This window comes from Hyperolius riggenbachi, chromosome 3 (assembly GCF_040937935.1).
Source record: "Hyperolius riggenbachi isolate aHypRig1 chromosome 3, aHypRig1.pri, whole genome shotgun sequence".
Lineage (NCBI taxonomy): Eukaryota > Metazoa > Chordata > Amphibia > Anura > Hyperoliidae > Hyperolius > Hyperolius riggenbachi.
In genome coordinates this window covers 111,675,476-111,692,741 of record NC_090648.1, presented here as the reverse complement: position 1 = coordinate 111,692,741, position 17,266 = coordinate 111,675,476, and the positions used below count along the sequence as shown (strand labels likewise).

Sequence of the window (17,266 nt, the reverse complement as noted above, 5' to 3'; positions counted from 1 at the left end):
GGGGCCAAAATCGCATTTCCAGAAATCACTTTGTTTTTAGTAGCAAAATCGGTAGTGTTTTTGAGTACGATTTGCTATCTCCAGTGGGCCTTCTTTGTTAGGCCTACCAACTCTGTTGTTTTGGCTGTTTGCTGTCAAGAGTACACTTAGCAATAAGCATGCAGCCAGTGTGATTAGACCACATCCAAAATGATGTGCTTTACAGCCAGGGAACTCAAAACGATCATGTGACTAAACAAATGTTTTCATTCACGTAAAATTACGTTTGCTTCCAACTGGGATCATGCAAATTAACACATGCAAGTACACACTTATTAGAAGTTTTTGTGTGCATCATGCATAAAACCTACACACACAGTTTAACCACTTCCAAAACCAGCTAGTTGAAATCTACACCCTGTTTGGGTTCTGTTATCCCTGCCAGGGCATAGATTTTAAATTCCACGCTGCACTCTCCCATCACTGCAGGCCACTTGCTCTGCCATCGCTATGACAGCACGACTCCGTGAGTCAGTCGGGAGCCGATTTCATTGGCTACTGACCCTGTGAGCCAATCAGTTGGCTTCAACGATGGGTGAGTGGCACAGTGGGTCTGTGCAAAGTGAAGTCCTTAAGGGGTCAGAGATTACTGGTACTCAAGTTGTTAATCAGTGAATTGAAGCCTATGTGACTGATCATATGTACCACTGGCAGACCTGTGTGTATGTAAAATCTCAAATATAGCATCTGGTCTGAGTTTGATGAATGTTTTGTTTCATTTTCTACTGCAATTGAGCATTTGTGGGATGAAGAGATTTAAAATCCTATAGTTTCTGTAGAAAGAGAAGCCACACCTATTCTGCAAGTGGAACCAGTATGGAGAGTATAGCCTGTCTGCTCACTAACAGACAATACAATAGAGATACAAAGCAGTTCTGCCTAAAGGGTAAAACAAATAAGGAAGGATCATCAAGACAATGTACTCAAAACAAATTCCATCAATACTGAATGCTTTGCCAGTGACCTTGTGCATATATATGATACACTATGAATGTATGTATGTATGTATGTATGTATGTATGTATGACTGGTTAAGGAACTACCACATAGAGCCACATTAATCCATGCCATGCACTGACGAGGACCAACAAGTCTGAGTGCCCATTCACACTAGGGCGATTATTCCCGCTAATCGCCATTTGTAACCCTATGAAAGTGATCTCATTGCCGCGATTGCCACCGATTGAGGACGTTTCGCGATTAACAGCAATCACAAAACTTGTTACCTGCAGCATTTTCTCACGATTATAGAGCGATCATGATACGGTGCTTGTAAAAGCACACTGATCGCGATTGCTCTGAGTGGCGAGAGTGTACAGAGATAAAACCGTTTTGCGACTCACAGTTGTGAATGTGCCCTGAAACAGTCTGTATGCATGTGGGATTATTGTGGGTCTGTACAATTAACAAGCTGACACATCATTGCATTACAGCAGGTCTGGAAGTGTGGTTAGCTTGCAAGGACAACAAAAGGATGATTTGCACATTCTGCAGTGAGGCATTGTGGGACAATGCATATGCTCACTCCAACCTGAATAATCGCAAATATCTTCTGTTTTAAGAAGGCACATTTCTGTTTTGTATAGAGTATACATAATATGTAAATCATTACATTTTAGGCAGAACCCCAACGTTTTTTAGAAATTGGGGAGTACATCTCAAATGACATATGGATTCCACCAAAATATCATTCAGAGGCAGCCACAAGCCAAAGAAAACACTTCTTGTAATGATAAATAATGTTAGACTGTGTTTTGGCACAAAAACAATCAAATAAATACGTTCTTATAGCGGTATGGCTCATTGACCTTCACACTAAGGATATTATATTAAAGAAAGGTGATACTTTGTGGCATGGCAGATATTTCCCTCTGTGGTGCGATTCTGCTGACACTGTCTATGTACATGAAAGGAATTTCTGGGACACAGGGAGGTGAAGGGTATTCACCTCAAGCACTCGCTTCACTCGTTTCCGGGTACCAATCCAACCACAATCTCCGATCAACACACGACCTTCCTTTGTCCTCCTCTAAAATCACCTCCTAGCATTCACGTATATAAGATTGGTCACATGCTTCACCCCTCTTCTGGAATCCCCTTACACAACAGATCAGTCACTCTCCAACCTTAGATATCTTTAAAACGCTCAGTCAAAACTCACTTTTCCGACAAGCATAAACTCTACTTTGGGCCATTTCCCCTTTGGCCTCTGGTCAAGTTGTACGCCTTTCTAGAAAACCTAAGAACACAGTGCCTCTACGTATGTATATTGTATACTATTGTATACTACCCACCCCCACCCTCATGAGTTTACAATAAGGGCCCTTTCCCACTGCATGTATTTCCATTTTTAAAAACGCATGCATTTGGCCAACTGCAGTGGATCAGGTAATTTCAGCCCAGCACTGCGCCTATCATTTGGACGCTGCCATAGGCCGTAATGAGAATAACGGCTACGGCAGCGATCAGTGACTAATTTGGGCGCCAGTGCAGTGTTCTCCCCAGGCTCTTTTAACCGGGTGCTCCACCCAGCTAGTTTTGGTGCGCACCCGGCTATCATCCGCTCACCTCCTCCTATGCTGTAAGCAGAGCTGCGCACAGAAGCACTGGCCCTGCATTCTCTCATCTTGCTACTATTTCATGCCACCCGGCTGTAAACAAATTTCTGCGGAGAGCACTGCAGTGATTGTCGGATATTTTTATTTATTTATTTTTTTTAATCATGAAAAGGTAGCGTTACAAATGAATCGCCTGATCAAACTGGCCACACGCTCCTCTGTGAATTCTCCTCAAGGTGAATTTCAGTACATTGTAGATTCACACTGAAGGCATCCAAACTATGAATTAACACATGTGGAAGTATAGTACATAACCTTTTGTTTTGATTACTGCTTAGCACACTCTTGGCATTCCCTTGATGAGCTTCAAGAGGTAGTCACCTGAAATGGTTTTCACTTCACAGGTGTGCCCTGTCAGGTTTAATAAGTGGGATTTCTTGCCTTATAAATGGTGTTGGGACCATCAGTTGCGTTGTGCAGAAGTCAGGTGGATACACAGCTGATAGTCCTACTGAATAGACTGTTAGAATTTGTATTATGGCAAGAAAAAAGGAGCTAAGTAAGGCCTCCTTTCCACGAACTGTTGAGCTGTGTGCTCACCAAACAGTTACCAGGCAGCAGTAAGCAGTTATCATGCAGCAACAAGCAGTTACCAGACAGAAGTGAGCAGTTGAAAGAGTTTGAGAGGCATTTCACTGCCTATCAACAGTTCATGGAAAGGAGGCCTAAAGAAAAACGAGTGGCCATCATGAAGGTCAGTCAGTCTGAAAAATTGGGAAAACTTTGAAAGTGTCCCCAAGTGTAATCTCAAAAACCATCAAACGCTACAAAGAAACTGGCTCACATGCGGACCGCCCAGGAAAGGAAGACCAAGAGTCACCTCTGCTGTGGAGGATAAGTTCATCTGAGTCACCAGCCTCAGAAATCGCAGCTCAGATTAGAGACCAGGCCAATGCCACACAGAGTTCTAGCAGCAGACACATCTCTAGAACAACTATTAGGAGGAGACTGTGTGAATCAGGCTTTCATGGTAGAATACAGTATCTGCTAGGAAACCACTGCTAAGAACAGGCAACAAGCAGAAGAGACTTGTTTGGGCTAAAGAGCACAAGGAATGGACATTAGACCTGTGGAAAGCTGTGCTTTGGTCTGATGAGTCCAAATTGGAGATTTTTGGTTCCAACCACCGTGTCTTTGTGCGACGTAGAAAAGTTGAACGGATGGTCTCTACATGCCTGGTTCCCACCGTGAAGCATGGAGGAGGAGGTGTGATGGTGTGGGGGTGCTTTGCTGGTGACACTGTTGGCGATTTATTCAAAATTGAAGGCATACTGAACCAGCATGGCTACCACAGCATCTTGCAGCAGCATGCTATTCCATCCGGTTTGCATTTAGTTGGACCATCATTTATTTTTCAACAGGACAATGACCCCAAACACACCTCCAGGCTGTGTAAGGGCTATTTGACCAGGAAGGAGAGTGATGGGGTGCTGCGCCAGATGACCTGGCCTCCATAGTCACCAGACCTGAACACAATCGAGATGGTTTGGGGTGAGCTGGACCGCAGAGTGAAGGCAAAAGGGCCAACAAGTGCTAAGCCTCTCTGGGAACGCCTTCAAGACTGTTGGAAGACCATTTCAGGCGACTACCTCTTGAAGCTCATCAAGGGAATGCCAAGAGTGTGCAAAGCAGTAATCAAAAGCAAAAGGTGGCTACTTTGAAGAACCTAGAATATGACATATTTTCAGTCGTTTCACACTTTTCGGTTATGTACTATACTTCCACATGTGTTAATTCATAGCTTGGATGCCTTCAGTGTGAATCTACAATGTTCATAGTCATGAAAATAAAGAAAACTCTTTGCATGAGAAGGTGTGTCCAAACTTTTGGCCTTTTTGGTCTGATAGAGATATAGATAGATAGATAGATAGATAGAGATAGATATCCATATCCTAGTGGATCCATTCCAGCCATTAATGTTTACATGAGATCTTGAATAGATACAGTGCCAGGTACCCAAAAATTGCTACAACTCCACAGGGCTATGGAGCGGCTACAGAAATCATCCGACTCCAACTCCACAGCCCTGTACATATGGCCAGGATGCCCCCGGCTGAGGCTCCTGCACATAGCCATGGGGAATGCGCACAAAGAGGGAGCGCGGTGAATGGGGGGCATAGCTCCAAGGCAGAGGGAATTCTGGCACAACTAAAGGGCCAACTGTATATGGGGACAGTAAAGTATCCTCAAATATAACCATTTCGGATGTCCTGCTTTAGTTCAGGTGTGCTTTAAACAAAGTACAGATGTTTTCTAAAAGTCATTGTGTATCAGCGATTCCCGATGAACTAATGACATTTGCGAACAGTTAAACAAACAGTGATTCTGTACATACTGTAATGACCTGGTACACAGTACGGAGTATGGAGAAACAGATGGGGACGTTCATTCAAAGTCCATACAGAGAAGCTGTGGGTCATTTGTGTTCTAACCATATACAGTGCTGCCCATAATTATTAATACTCCTGGCAAATTTTGACTTAAAGTTACTTTTATTCAACCAGAAAGTAATTTTTTGACAGGAAATGACATAGGTGTCTCTCAAAAGATAGTAAGACCGTGTACAAGAAGCATTATTGTGGGAAAAAAAAAAACCTTACTCAGCTTTTATTTACATTTGAGCAAAAAATGTCCAGTCCAAAATTATTGATAACCTTCACAAACTGTCAGTGTCTGTGGGAAAATCCAAAGTTCTATACCATTCCAAATAGTCCAAGCGGTTCTAAAGCATCCTAATTACACTGATTAATTGGGAACAGCTGATTTAATCAAATCAAGAGGTGAAAAACAGCAGCTCTCTGCAGTTGGTTTGTGGACAGTCATGGCTAAGACAAAGGAGCTCAGTGAGGACCTGTGGCAGCGCATTGTGGCTGCTCACAAGTCAGGAAAGGGCTACAAGGCCATTTCTAAAGGTTTTCAAGTTCCAGTGGCTACAATGCAAAGTATTATTAAAAAATACAAGATGTTCTGCACTGTGGAAAATCTCAGAGGACGTGGTTGGAAGCCAAAAGTGACACCTGTGCTGGCCAGGAGGATAGTGAGAGAGGTGAAAAAAGAATCCAAGAATCACCAGGCCATCCTGTTGAATCTGGGCTCTGCTGGTGGCAATGTCTCAAGGAAGACAATCCAACGGTCACTGCACACTGCTGGGTTCCACAGATGCAGACCAAGGAGGATGTCACTTCTTCAGATAAGGTACACAAAAGCTTGCTTGCCCTTTGCAAGTGCTCATCTGGGCAAATAAGAATTATGATCTTCTGTGTTATGGTCAGATGAAACAAAACTTGAATTGTTTGGTCACAATGATGTTTCCTTCATTTGGCATAAAAAAAAAAAAACTTTCAACCCAAAGAATCAACATCCCCACCGTCAAACATGGTGGTGGGAACCTATTGCTTTGGGGGTGTTTTTCAGCCAATGGACCAGGGAACTTAATCACAGTAAATTGCACCATGAAAAAAGAGCAATACATGAGGATTCTCAATGACAACATGAGGCAGTCTGCAGAGAAACTTGGCCTTGGCCACCAGTGGACATTTCAGCATGACTATGACCCAAAACACACAGCAAAAGTGGTGAAGAAATGATTAGCAGACAACAACATTAATGTTTTGGAGTGTCCTAGTCAGAGTCCTGACTTGAATCCAAATGAGAACCTCTGGAGGGAACGAAAGATCAAGGTGATGGCAAGAAGACCCTCCAACCTGAAAGATTTGGAGCTCAGTATTGAAGATGAATGGGCAAAAATCAGGGATGCTCTTAAATTCGAATTCGGATGAAATTTGAATAGGGTTATTCGAATTTCATCCTGCTAATTACTGCAGCTGTGCAGGTGGCCGAGGGACGGGGTTAATCTTAACCATCGGGCGTCTTCTTGCTCCGTCCCTCGGCGCCTCCCACGCTGCGTTCCAATCCGGCGGTCATGTGATTACATACACTTCCTCCTTCCGGGTTGAAGGAGGAAGTGTATAGTCACGTGACGCCGGAATGAAACGCAGCGTGGGAGGCGTCGAGGGACGGAGCAAGAAGACGCCTGATGGGTAAGATTAACCCCCCCTCGGCCACCCGCACAGCTGCAGTAATTAGCAGGATGAAATTCTAATAACCCTATTCAAATTTCATCCGAATTTGAGAGCATCCCTGGCAAAAATACCTGTGAAAACATGCAAAAAGCTGGCCTGCAATTATAGGAAGTGTTTGATTGCTGTAATAGCCAATAAAGGCTTTTCTATGGATTATGGAGAAGGGTATAAATAATTTTGGACTGGACACTTTTTTTGCTCAAATGTAAATAAAAGCTGAGAATGTTTTTTCCCTCAATATGTACATCGTCTTATCTTTTGTGCCAGAATTCCCTCTGCCTTGGAGCTATGCCCCCCATTCGCCGCGCTCCCTCTTATGCGCACTCCCCATGACTATGTGCAGGAGCCTCAGCCGGGGGCATCCTGGCCATATGCACAGGGCTGTGGAGTTGGAGTCAGATGATTTTTGTAGCCACTCCATAGTACTGTGGAGTCGTGGAGTTGGAGCAATTTTGGGTACCTGTAGTCAGAGTCTGAGGTTTCATAACCTGATGAGTCGATGATTTTTGTACAGACTCCACAGTCCTGCATGCGCAGTTACAAATGTTTCCAAACCCTGCATCCCCAGTACACTTCAGTCTGCAGCTGCAGTACACTATGAAGGAGGGTGCACAGAGTGGACAAAGCATGCGCCCACCTCTAACTGAGTCTAGTCTAGTAGACCTATGCATTGGCAAACATCTATGTCAACCATGCCTTGAAACTGCCCTGCTCAAATGGCACTGATTATTGAGAACCACAAAATATCATCCATACAATATACTGGTTAAAAACTTGTTTTTTTTTTTATGAGGTACACTGAGTGTTTTCTATACAAGAGACAATTGGAGAAAACAGGGTGATGAAACATTGGCTGCTATTAGGTGGATAAAGTTTACAACCTTTCAGCAACCCTCAATTTGATCCAATATGACCCAGGAGAGTCAGTAGATGATATCTAATACATTTAAAGAGAACCCGAGGTGTGTTTAAAGAATGTTATCTGCATACAGAGGCTGGATCTGCCTATACAGCCCAGCCTCTGTTGCTATCCCAAACCCCCCTAAGGTCCCCCTGCACTCTGCAATCCCTCATAAATCACAGCCGTGCTGTGAGGCTGTGTTTACATCTGTAGTGTCAGTCTCAGCTGCTCCCCCGCCTCCTGCATAGCTCCAGTCCCTGCCCCCGTCCCTTCCCTCCAATCAGCAGGGAGGGAAGGGATGCAGGCGGGGACTGGAGTTCTGCAGGAGGCGGGGAGAGCAGCAGACTGACACTATAGAGATAAATACAGCCAGCTCTGACAAGCTGTTTGTCAGCAGCGTGGCTGTGATTTATGAGGGATTGCAGAGTGCAGGGGGACCTTAGGGGGGTTTGGGATAGCAACAGAGGCTGGGCTGTATAGGCAGATTCAGCCTCTGTATGCAGATAATATTCTTCAAACCCACCTCGGGTTCTCTTTAAGCCAGGTTTATATTAAAAAACAAAAAAACACCTTATGTTCTCCACAAATAGTCAGTAGAAAAGGCCCATTGTATTTTAAATCACTTTATTCACCACCAGGGTCCATTAAAGCGGACTTGAACTTAGAACTTCCTCTCTGCTCTAAAAAGATAAGTACCAGCATAATAACCCTTAGGCCCTGTTCATACTGTCAGCGTTTACAGAACTCATAGAAATTCAAAGAAACAAGTTGAAAAACGCATGCGTTTTTCTTGCGTTCAAATGCGTTTTCTATTGCGTTTTGCACACACGTCACACAGGAAACTGAAAAGAATTATGGTAAACGCAGAGGAAAACGTACGCTAAAAACGCAATAGTACGCATTTTTGATGCGCATCTATAGACTTTCATCTGTGACGCACAGATCTGCGTGCAGCAATGCTGATGAGAAACGTATGCGTCTCATACGCATACATGTGAAGGAGGATATTAGAAAACATTGGTAACCGTTTCTATGCGCAAAATCTGCCCGTATGCGTTCTGTAAAAATGGCTAGGAACGCACATAGTCTGAACGGGGCCTTAAAGTGAGCCTCCAGACTAAAAATCTACTCAGCAGCACTGAAAAGGCTTGGTGTTTATCAGAACTTTGTTTTTCTTACACAAGCCTAATTTTTAGCTGCACAGAAGAAAACTGCCCAGGCATTTTCCCCCTGATGCTGTGCAAAGCATGATGGGATTTTTGATGATGATGTTCTCGGTCTGCTGTTTTGATGCAATTTTTTGTTTTCAATTTTGAATTTGAGATTTGAAGCCTAGCTCGAGCAACTGGGAGGGGGTGATCAGGACACAGGACAGTTGGAACTGTGTCTCATGCTACCCGTCACCTCCTTTCAACCAAAAATATGGCTGCCCCATGAAATCAAACATTTGCCTGTTCTTTTAAAACAGGGTGGGTAAGAGATTATATTACCTATCCATTTTAGTTAACATAACTAATGTAACTATGTTTGTTGCTGATATAAATGCTGCAATAAACCTGTAGTACGTCTACTTCCTGCTTTCATGGAAGCAGATAGTGTTAACATCTTGTGTTTACAAAATTAGCTGCTCTGCTGTGGCAGAGGCTACTCCTGCGCCGACACAGCTGAGAGATCAAATTAGGGTGGTGATTAGACACAGTGAGGGGGAATTAGACAGGTTAAACTCTCTAAATACATACAGGGTGCATTTCTCTCCGTTTTCCTCCTGTCCTGAGCAAGAGTTCAGGTCCACTTGAGGGCTGGAACCCAATAGAGCAATTTTTTGAGCGTTTAGGGAGCGCTTTGAATCGCTAGCGCTTTCCCTAAACGCTCTGCCAATGTACATAAATGTAACAAATTCCACAGTTGCGATTGCGATTAGCAAAATCACAATCGCAGGACATGCAGCATTTTAAAAAGCGTTTGTGCTTCAATGTAACGTACTGAAGCGCTGGCAAATCGCTCATGAATCGCTACACATAGCAATTTGAGTGCGATTGCAAACTGTAAATAAAATGATGATACATTGAAAGGACCAATCAGAATTAAAATCACTAATCGCAAATCGCTACACAATTGCTGGCAAAAAGCTTACACTTTTTAAAATCGATCCCAAGAGCGCCAGAAAACGCTCATGAAATCACTTTCAAATTGCTTATTAAAAACGCTAGCGATTGTGCTAGCGATTTGTAGTGGGTTCCAGGCCTGAAAGTAACTTCAATGGATTGCATTGGTGCCCTTTTCCCAGTGGAGAAACTGTTGCTTTCACAGCGTGATATTAAAGTCGCACGTTAGAAAAATGTTTCAACTCAGACAGCAATACTAAGGGCCTGTTCATACTTGCTGCGTTTGTAGAACGCGTATAAATTCAAAGAAACGCAAGTTGAAAAACGCATGCGTTTTTCTTGCGTTTGAATGCGTTTTCTATTGCGCTTTGCACAAACACGTGACCCAGGGGAAAAAAAAGAATTATGGTAACCGCAGAGGAAAACGGACGCTAAAAACGCAATAGTACGCGTTTTTGATACGCGTCCATAGACTTTCATTGCGTCCGTTTCTATGCGTATCGCACAGAACTGCGTGCAGCAATGCGGATGAGAAACGTATGCGTCTCATACGCATACATGTGAACTAGCCCATTCAAAAGCATTAGGAGCCGTTTCTATGCGTTTTTTGTTCCAGTACGCGTTCCCTGAAAACGGCTAGGAACGCATATAGTGTGAACAGGCCCTAAGTCTATGCGACATTCACAGTGCACACGTTGCATTTGTGTGTGTCGTTATTAGAAAGTGCTGCATGCTGTGCGTTTAGCAACGAATCTGCTGCGTTATTTGTGTTGCACATGCTCAGTAATTGTAATGCATGCGCCGTTTTCGTTCCATCACTGAGCGACGACAACGGCGCACCAAGAGACGCATAAAGAAAACGTCCAAGTTAAAGTCTATATGCATTGCGTTAGGGCCATGTTGTGCAACCTTAACGTCGCACTGAAACGCAACATCCTACTGTTAAAGAGGCCTTACTGCTGGGAAAAAAAATGGCCATGAGATCTTCAGAGGTGGTACATAGGGTGATGAGATCTCCATAAGTGGGTCATGTGATCTCCAGATGTAGTACACAGGGTCATGGGATGCTCATAGTACAAATGTAAATAAACAAAAGAGAAGGAGGAACGTGTCAAAAAAATAAATAAATAAATAAATAAAAAAAATGCAGCCGGCCCAAGGTTTCTCCTCAATGCCTCCTGGGAAGTGCAGTCCAGATAAAACAGAAAGGACCGGCACCGCTGTCTTGTATCAAAGCTCTTTTAATAGCACCAAAGTGGCAGCCGTGACAGACTGCTGTTTCGGTTTACATCTGTAGGCTGCTTTCACAGTAAGACGTTACAGGCGCACATTAGTGCAGCATGTAATGTAGCCCAACTCACAGCAATGAAAACTAAATGGGCTGTTCACAGTGCCCACGTTGCGTTAAATTGTAACGCAGCACGTTTAAACAAAGTGCTGCATGCTGTACGGTATACGTGGCTAAGCCGCGTTAGACTGTTTGCACATGCTCAGTAATGTTGGAGGAGGAGGTCTCCCCTCCTCCTCCACGGCCAGCCACATGGCTAATTAATATTCACTGCACTGTGTGACGTGCAGTGTTTACTTCCACCTTCCACGTGATGCCGCGTGCGTCCAAAAGTACGTATCACGGTCGCATGAAGAGCCGCATAACGCGGCTCAATCTGACGTCCAACTTGAACCCCACTAAGCGTTGCGTTAGGGGCATGTTATGTGACCTCAACGTGGCATCTAACGCAACGTCTTAGTGGGAAAGAAGCCTTATCCAGAGTACAAATGTAAACACACAGGGCTCAGCCACTGTAGCAGGCATATGCAGTGTGTTCTGTAATGGAAGCATTATCACAGGCAGTGGAACAGGCAAATGTTTTCCCACCAGTCCTTCCTCAAGCGCCCCACATGCTGAACAATAACATAGAAAACAGTTATATGCAAAAGAACAAACCCACAAGAGGGAGGCCACAGTCTTAAAAAAAAATGGCATCACACAGTTATCCAATTTAAGACGACAACAATGGGGACCAGGGTTTCAGTGGCCTACAAACAGAATCATTCTTTGTATTGCACAGATAAGGAATAGAGATGGTCTGAGGCCCGGCGATTTTTGCCGGCGCTTTGCAGAAGTGATTTTTAAAATCACTGAACACTGCGGAAATTTTGCCGCGATCGTGTTTAGCGCTTCTATAGCACTGAAACGCGATCGCCAGGAAATCGCCTGAAAATTGTGCAGGCGACGCATTTGCGTGTCGCGTTTTTGGCTGTTTTGAGGCGATTTGCGTCGGTTAGCGCAATTCGCCCAAGTAAGAACAGGCCCATAGGGTTTCATTACACTAGCACTTTAAAAAAGCTCTATCGTTTGAGCGTTTTGCCAAAATCACGGCAAAACGCTCTAGTGTGTGTGAATGGGTCTTGAGAGGCTAATAATTCCAGCTTGCTTGCAAATGTCATGCAAGTGGTATGGACTTTGGAAATGGGAAAAAAAAACAACAGAAAGTGCTATATTATATTAACTGCATACAATTACCATTAAATCTGCATGGAAGCCAGGATTATTTGCATCTCATTGACTATCTCTATTCTGTAAGGATTACATTCGATGTACACACAGGATTTTAGTCCATGCCTTCATCCAGCAAAATATTTATCAGGAAAAGGAAAAGGGTTTGCAGTCTCCCCTCGTTCCATTTGTATAAAAATATAGCTGCTGAGGTTTAAAGTCTTTATGTTGCTTTTAGGTTCATTCCAATGTGACCTTTTGTGATGTCTGCCATACATAAGGAATCCTGAACGCCCATTTGATAAAATAGATCACTAGCTTTCTCTCATAAGTAGCATGAGAGGCACTAGTCTAGTTGAGAAGACCCACGGAAGCTTCCTGCTCACAATAACCTGTACATGACTATTAGCTTGTAAGAAATAGGAAACACTATCCACTCCACCAACCGAATTGGTATAGTAAAAGTTGAGCAAGCTGCGGCGGTAGTTGAAGCAAGGGGTTCTGGCGTGCAATTTAAAGAAAATCTGCAGGAAAAAAACCCTCCTAGGGGCTGGTGCACACCAGAGCGGTTCTGAAGCGTTTTTTAAAATGCTTGCAGGGCGAAAACCGCTTGGCTAATGAAAGTGAATGGGATGGTGCACACCAGAGCGGTTAGTTTTTTCCACAAACGCAAACTCAGGGGCTGCAGCATTTTTTAGATTTCTGAGGTGTTTCTGCCTCAATGTTAAAGTATAGGAAAGTGGAAAACAGCTCTGAAAAACGCTAGATCAGAGCGATTTCCCAGGTGTTTTTGTTAAAGAAGCCATTCAGTAACAGCTTTTACTGTAACAAGATTTGTAATCTGCTACACAAAAACGCTCTAAAAAATGCTAGGCATGTTTAGAAAACGTCTCACAGTAGTAGCTTTCTGTTGGGGCGCAGGCGTAAATAGCCAAACTTGATGGGGTCTGCGCTACTGCGCAGGCGAATCGAGCCTCCGCAGTAGAGCTGACCCGATCTGGCTTGGTTATTCCCCCTGAGCACCGTTAGAAAGTCAACACTGCGCCTGCGCTGGAACTGAGGAAGGTAAAAATTGCAGGCATCCTTGTCGGCTGTGGTTTGGGGGCTTCCAGCGCTGGATTGACAGAACGGAGGACTGGGAAGCCCCATTAGGATCCAGAGGCTTCCCCCTCAAGGCAAGTATCTCCAGGAGGGTTTTTTTTCTTAGAATTTACTTTTAAGCTTTCGTGCTTCTCCCTGGGTCCTCTATTTCTTACAAACTAGTGGACACAACCAGATTGCTGCGAGAAGGAAACAGCTATTGGTCCATGAGGTTTCCCGCTAGGTCCCCTCAACTAGACTAGCCCTGCCTGAGACCCAGAAGACAACTAATAAATGTGGTTTTCCTGACTAGTACAATGAGAGTTTTGGCAGATGTAACATGGGACAGTAACATTTTGGGGTATAGAGAAACAAGTGCTTACACTTCCTACTTGATATTTCATGTCCAGCGTTAGAAAACCCTTGATTGATTAAAGGCTCATACACACATCAGACTATGGTCTTTGGAAAATGAAAGATCACAGACCAATCTTACCACCCTTCCAGGTAATATGAGAGCCATACTCTACACAGTCTTTTCTATGGAGCTTAACTCCACATCAGAAAAAAATCTTTGCAAGATGCTGCACACACAGATGCTGTACAGACACAAAAGATCAGTATCTGCAAAAGATCCGTTCCTGCCAAAAATCCATTCCTGCAAATTGCAATGATAGTCTATGAGATCTGCAGATCATCATACACACATGATTTAACTGACATTCATCTGCAGATCAAGCAATCATCCGCAGATCTGAAAATCCATCCTGGTGGATCTGATCTGCAGATGAATGTCAGTTAAATCATGTGTGTATGATGATCTGCAGATCTCATAGACTATCATTGCAATTTGCAGGAATGGATTTTTGGCAGGAACAGATCTTTTGCAGATACTGATCTTTTGTGTCTGTACAGCATCTGTGTGTGCAGCATCTTGCAAAGATTTTTTTTCTGATGTGGAGTTCAGCTCCATAGAAAAGACTGTGAAGGTGTGGCTCTCATACTACATGAAGGGTGGTAAGATTGGTCTGTGATCTTTCATTTTCAAAAGACTATGGTCTGATGTGTGTATGTGGCCTAAGATGCTCCCTCTCTGGGTTTCTGCACACATCAGCAATCACAGGAACGCTAATTCACTGAATTCTCAGTAGCCTTTGCTATGGTCTGACATGTCCTCAAAGAGGATCGCAAACTTTTTTCACCTAATAGCGGCAAATTCATAAATCCAGGCAAGGTTGCCAGGTCTGAAGGACAATTGATCTTCAGCCCATGGAAGCCTTGGAAACCTAGGCCCATAGTGTTTTATTTGAAGTATTAAGCCTAGTACACACTAGCAATTTTGATTGGCCAATGATTGGTCAATTTTACCACCTCCATGTAGTATGAGGGCCAAACAGATTTTCAATTCTATGCAGATTATATAGGTAAATGGTCATACCACATGGAGGTGGTAAAATTGACCAATGATTGGCCTATCAAAATTGCTAGTGTGTACTAGGCTTTACTGTTCCATTCTAAACAGCAAAGCATTGTACAATTTCCAGGTAAAGAACCCACGTGTGTATGGCATATGATGTGTCACCGAGTCATTGAGATGCTGATCATGTTTGGCATAGACACAAAGTCATGTAAAAAAATAAATAAAATAATAATATATGTACAGCAGACGGTTTTTGATTACTCAAAGATGTCAATTTAGAAGAAGAAACAAAAATGTATATAAATAACCAAGGTGGAAACTAGAGTATTTTTTGAAAAAGACCTTTAACATGCATGTGCTTTCTGTCCTGGAAACTGCATTCTATTTACAAATGGGCCTGTTATTGACCCTAATAGAGTAAATCATTTCACCTAGTATGTAGGCATTTCCATTACTGTCATAGACAAACACATTTAGAACAAAAACATGTTATTTAGCAAGTCAGTTCCTAGTAGGCGTTTAAGGATAATTTAGTGGTATATAGAGATACTTACCTACATATAATTTGACAGCAAAGCATGACATTCATTCATTAAAATCATTAGTTCATTTATCAGTCACACAATATTATATTAATGTCTCATATCCATTACATTCTAACCAGATCCCAAAATATGTCTACTATCCAGTGTTCCTTTTTTTGCCCTTGAAACATTTAACCCCTCTGACTTCAATCCCTCTGCACCATCGCTGGTCAGGAGATATAGAATACAGACATATTTGGTTTATAAATCAATACCTTCAGCTAGAACCTCGTCCACAGTGACTTGGTGCCTTCCAATGGTGAAGACTCTGCCAATATACCCTGTGCCCAGGCCACTGGACAATCCACCTCCAACTCCAGACCCAGATCCACCCAGTTCACGGCGGGAGTCGAAAAACTTCTTCATCTTCTGGACCCTCCGGAGGCTTGGACAGGAGAAATAATCCTCTTTCCTAGGTCAGGCGAATTATTTCATTCAACTGGTTTCGCACCCTGTGAGCAATTCTCTATAAATAAGTTCCTCTCCCCAAAAAAAAAAAAAAATGAGTGATCCCAGGGGAGGATGCCCCAGTGAAAGCAAACAAGAAGAGAAAAAAAAATCTATGTTTATCTACAGTTTAGGGAAACAGCCCTAAAGAGAACAGAAATGCTTGGTTAGCATTTCTCAGTGCATCTGAGATGGAGGTAAGGTGTGAAACTGGAATCCCCCATGAATGGCTACACAGATGGGTGCTGATGGTGCTCCCCAAAGACATGCATCACAAGAAAGCCCCTAGTAAGGTGCAGCCAGCGGGGAATGGAGGTGATGGCTAGCGGGCAGATCCATGGAGAATTAGAATGGATACACAGGAGATGTGCACAGGGACAGCACAGCAGCAGCTGATAACTGGGTCTTAACCAGGAAATGAACCTTCACAGGAAATGACTTAGATTTTCAGCAATCCTGCCCCCTCCTCCCTGTGCTAGTGCTGCTGATCGGCGGATGGAGGGCTGATCGGAGGGTCAGACGGGCGCCCCGGCCAGAGATGCGCCTTCTCTGTGCAACAGAGCCCTGTCAGTGCGAGGATGTGCGCACAGCATGAGCAGCAGGGGGAAACACATTACGCTGCTGCCTCGCCACTGACTGTGACCTGGCCCGCACTGCATGCTGGATACTGTAGTCTCAATTCAGCGCTGCTTTATGAGGCGTGCATGCGTACAAACTACAACTCCCGGGGGGCTCCGCTAGCTGGTTAAGCCATCTGCCTGTCCTTCTGTAGCTGCTCCATAGCGCTGTGTGCAATTACCTGAGCCCTATGTAGATGACCTACATAGTGTCTGTGTGTGTGAGCACTGACCTTTCCCATCTGTACAGGGGAGATCTCTGAGTGATTCTTGTCCTTCTCTTCTAGGATTAGGCCGCTGCAGAAGGAGTAGCACTATCTAGCTATGTACTCATTATTCTCTATATATCATTTAATAAGCATTTATTTATGATAATGTTTACAGCGCTTTACAAAGTACACTAATATTACTATCAATTGAAGTCACAATCTACTAATATCCCTATAATAAACGACATCCTTGTACATATGCTAGAGCAACTTCTGCTGAGATGGCTGATTTGGGGGGCTCTGACAAGAATCTTGCATGAGTACAGGCAAGAAATCAGGAGCAGGGCTGGATTTACCATTTTATGGCACTGTAGGCTTGTGCCTACAGGTGCTGGATGGTGGAAAGGCAGCTCCCTCCCCTCCACCAGTGCCTCCCTCCCTCCTTCTCTATGCAGAGTCCAGAGCAGAGCATAAATGAGAAGTTATTCACCCAGCTCTCAGCATTCCACTAACGAGATCTTTCTTCAGTCGGGGGCACCACTAGCTACTTAATGTGAACCTAAAGTCTGGCCAAAAAAATGAGATTAACTCACCTGGGGCTTCCCTCAGCCCCCTGCAGCCGATCGGTGCCCTCGCAGCCCTGCTCCGATGGTCCAGGACCCGCCGG

The 17,266-nt window shown here is 43.8% G+C and overlaps 1 protein-coding gene across 10 annotated transcripts in view; it reads right to left on the bottom strand.

Annotated features, from left to right (window-relative positions):
• Positions 1-16,413, bottom strand: part of AAK1 (AP2 associated kinase 1) — a 187,129-nt gene extending 170,716 nt beyond the window's left edge. For all 10 annotated transcript variants that reach the window (XM_068274792.1, XM_068274794.1, XM_068274797.1 and 7 more), the window contains exon 1: positions 15,542-16,413. In XM_068274792.1, the coding sequence (XP_068130893.1) occupies positions 15,542-15,692 (151 nt within the window). In that variant the 5' untranslated portion in view covers positions 15,693-16,413. The remainder of the gene's footprint in view (positions 1-15,541) is intronic.
• Positions 16,414-17,266: the final 853 nt, after the last annotated feature.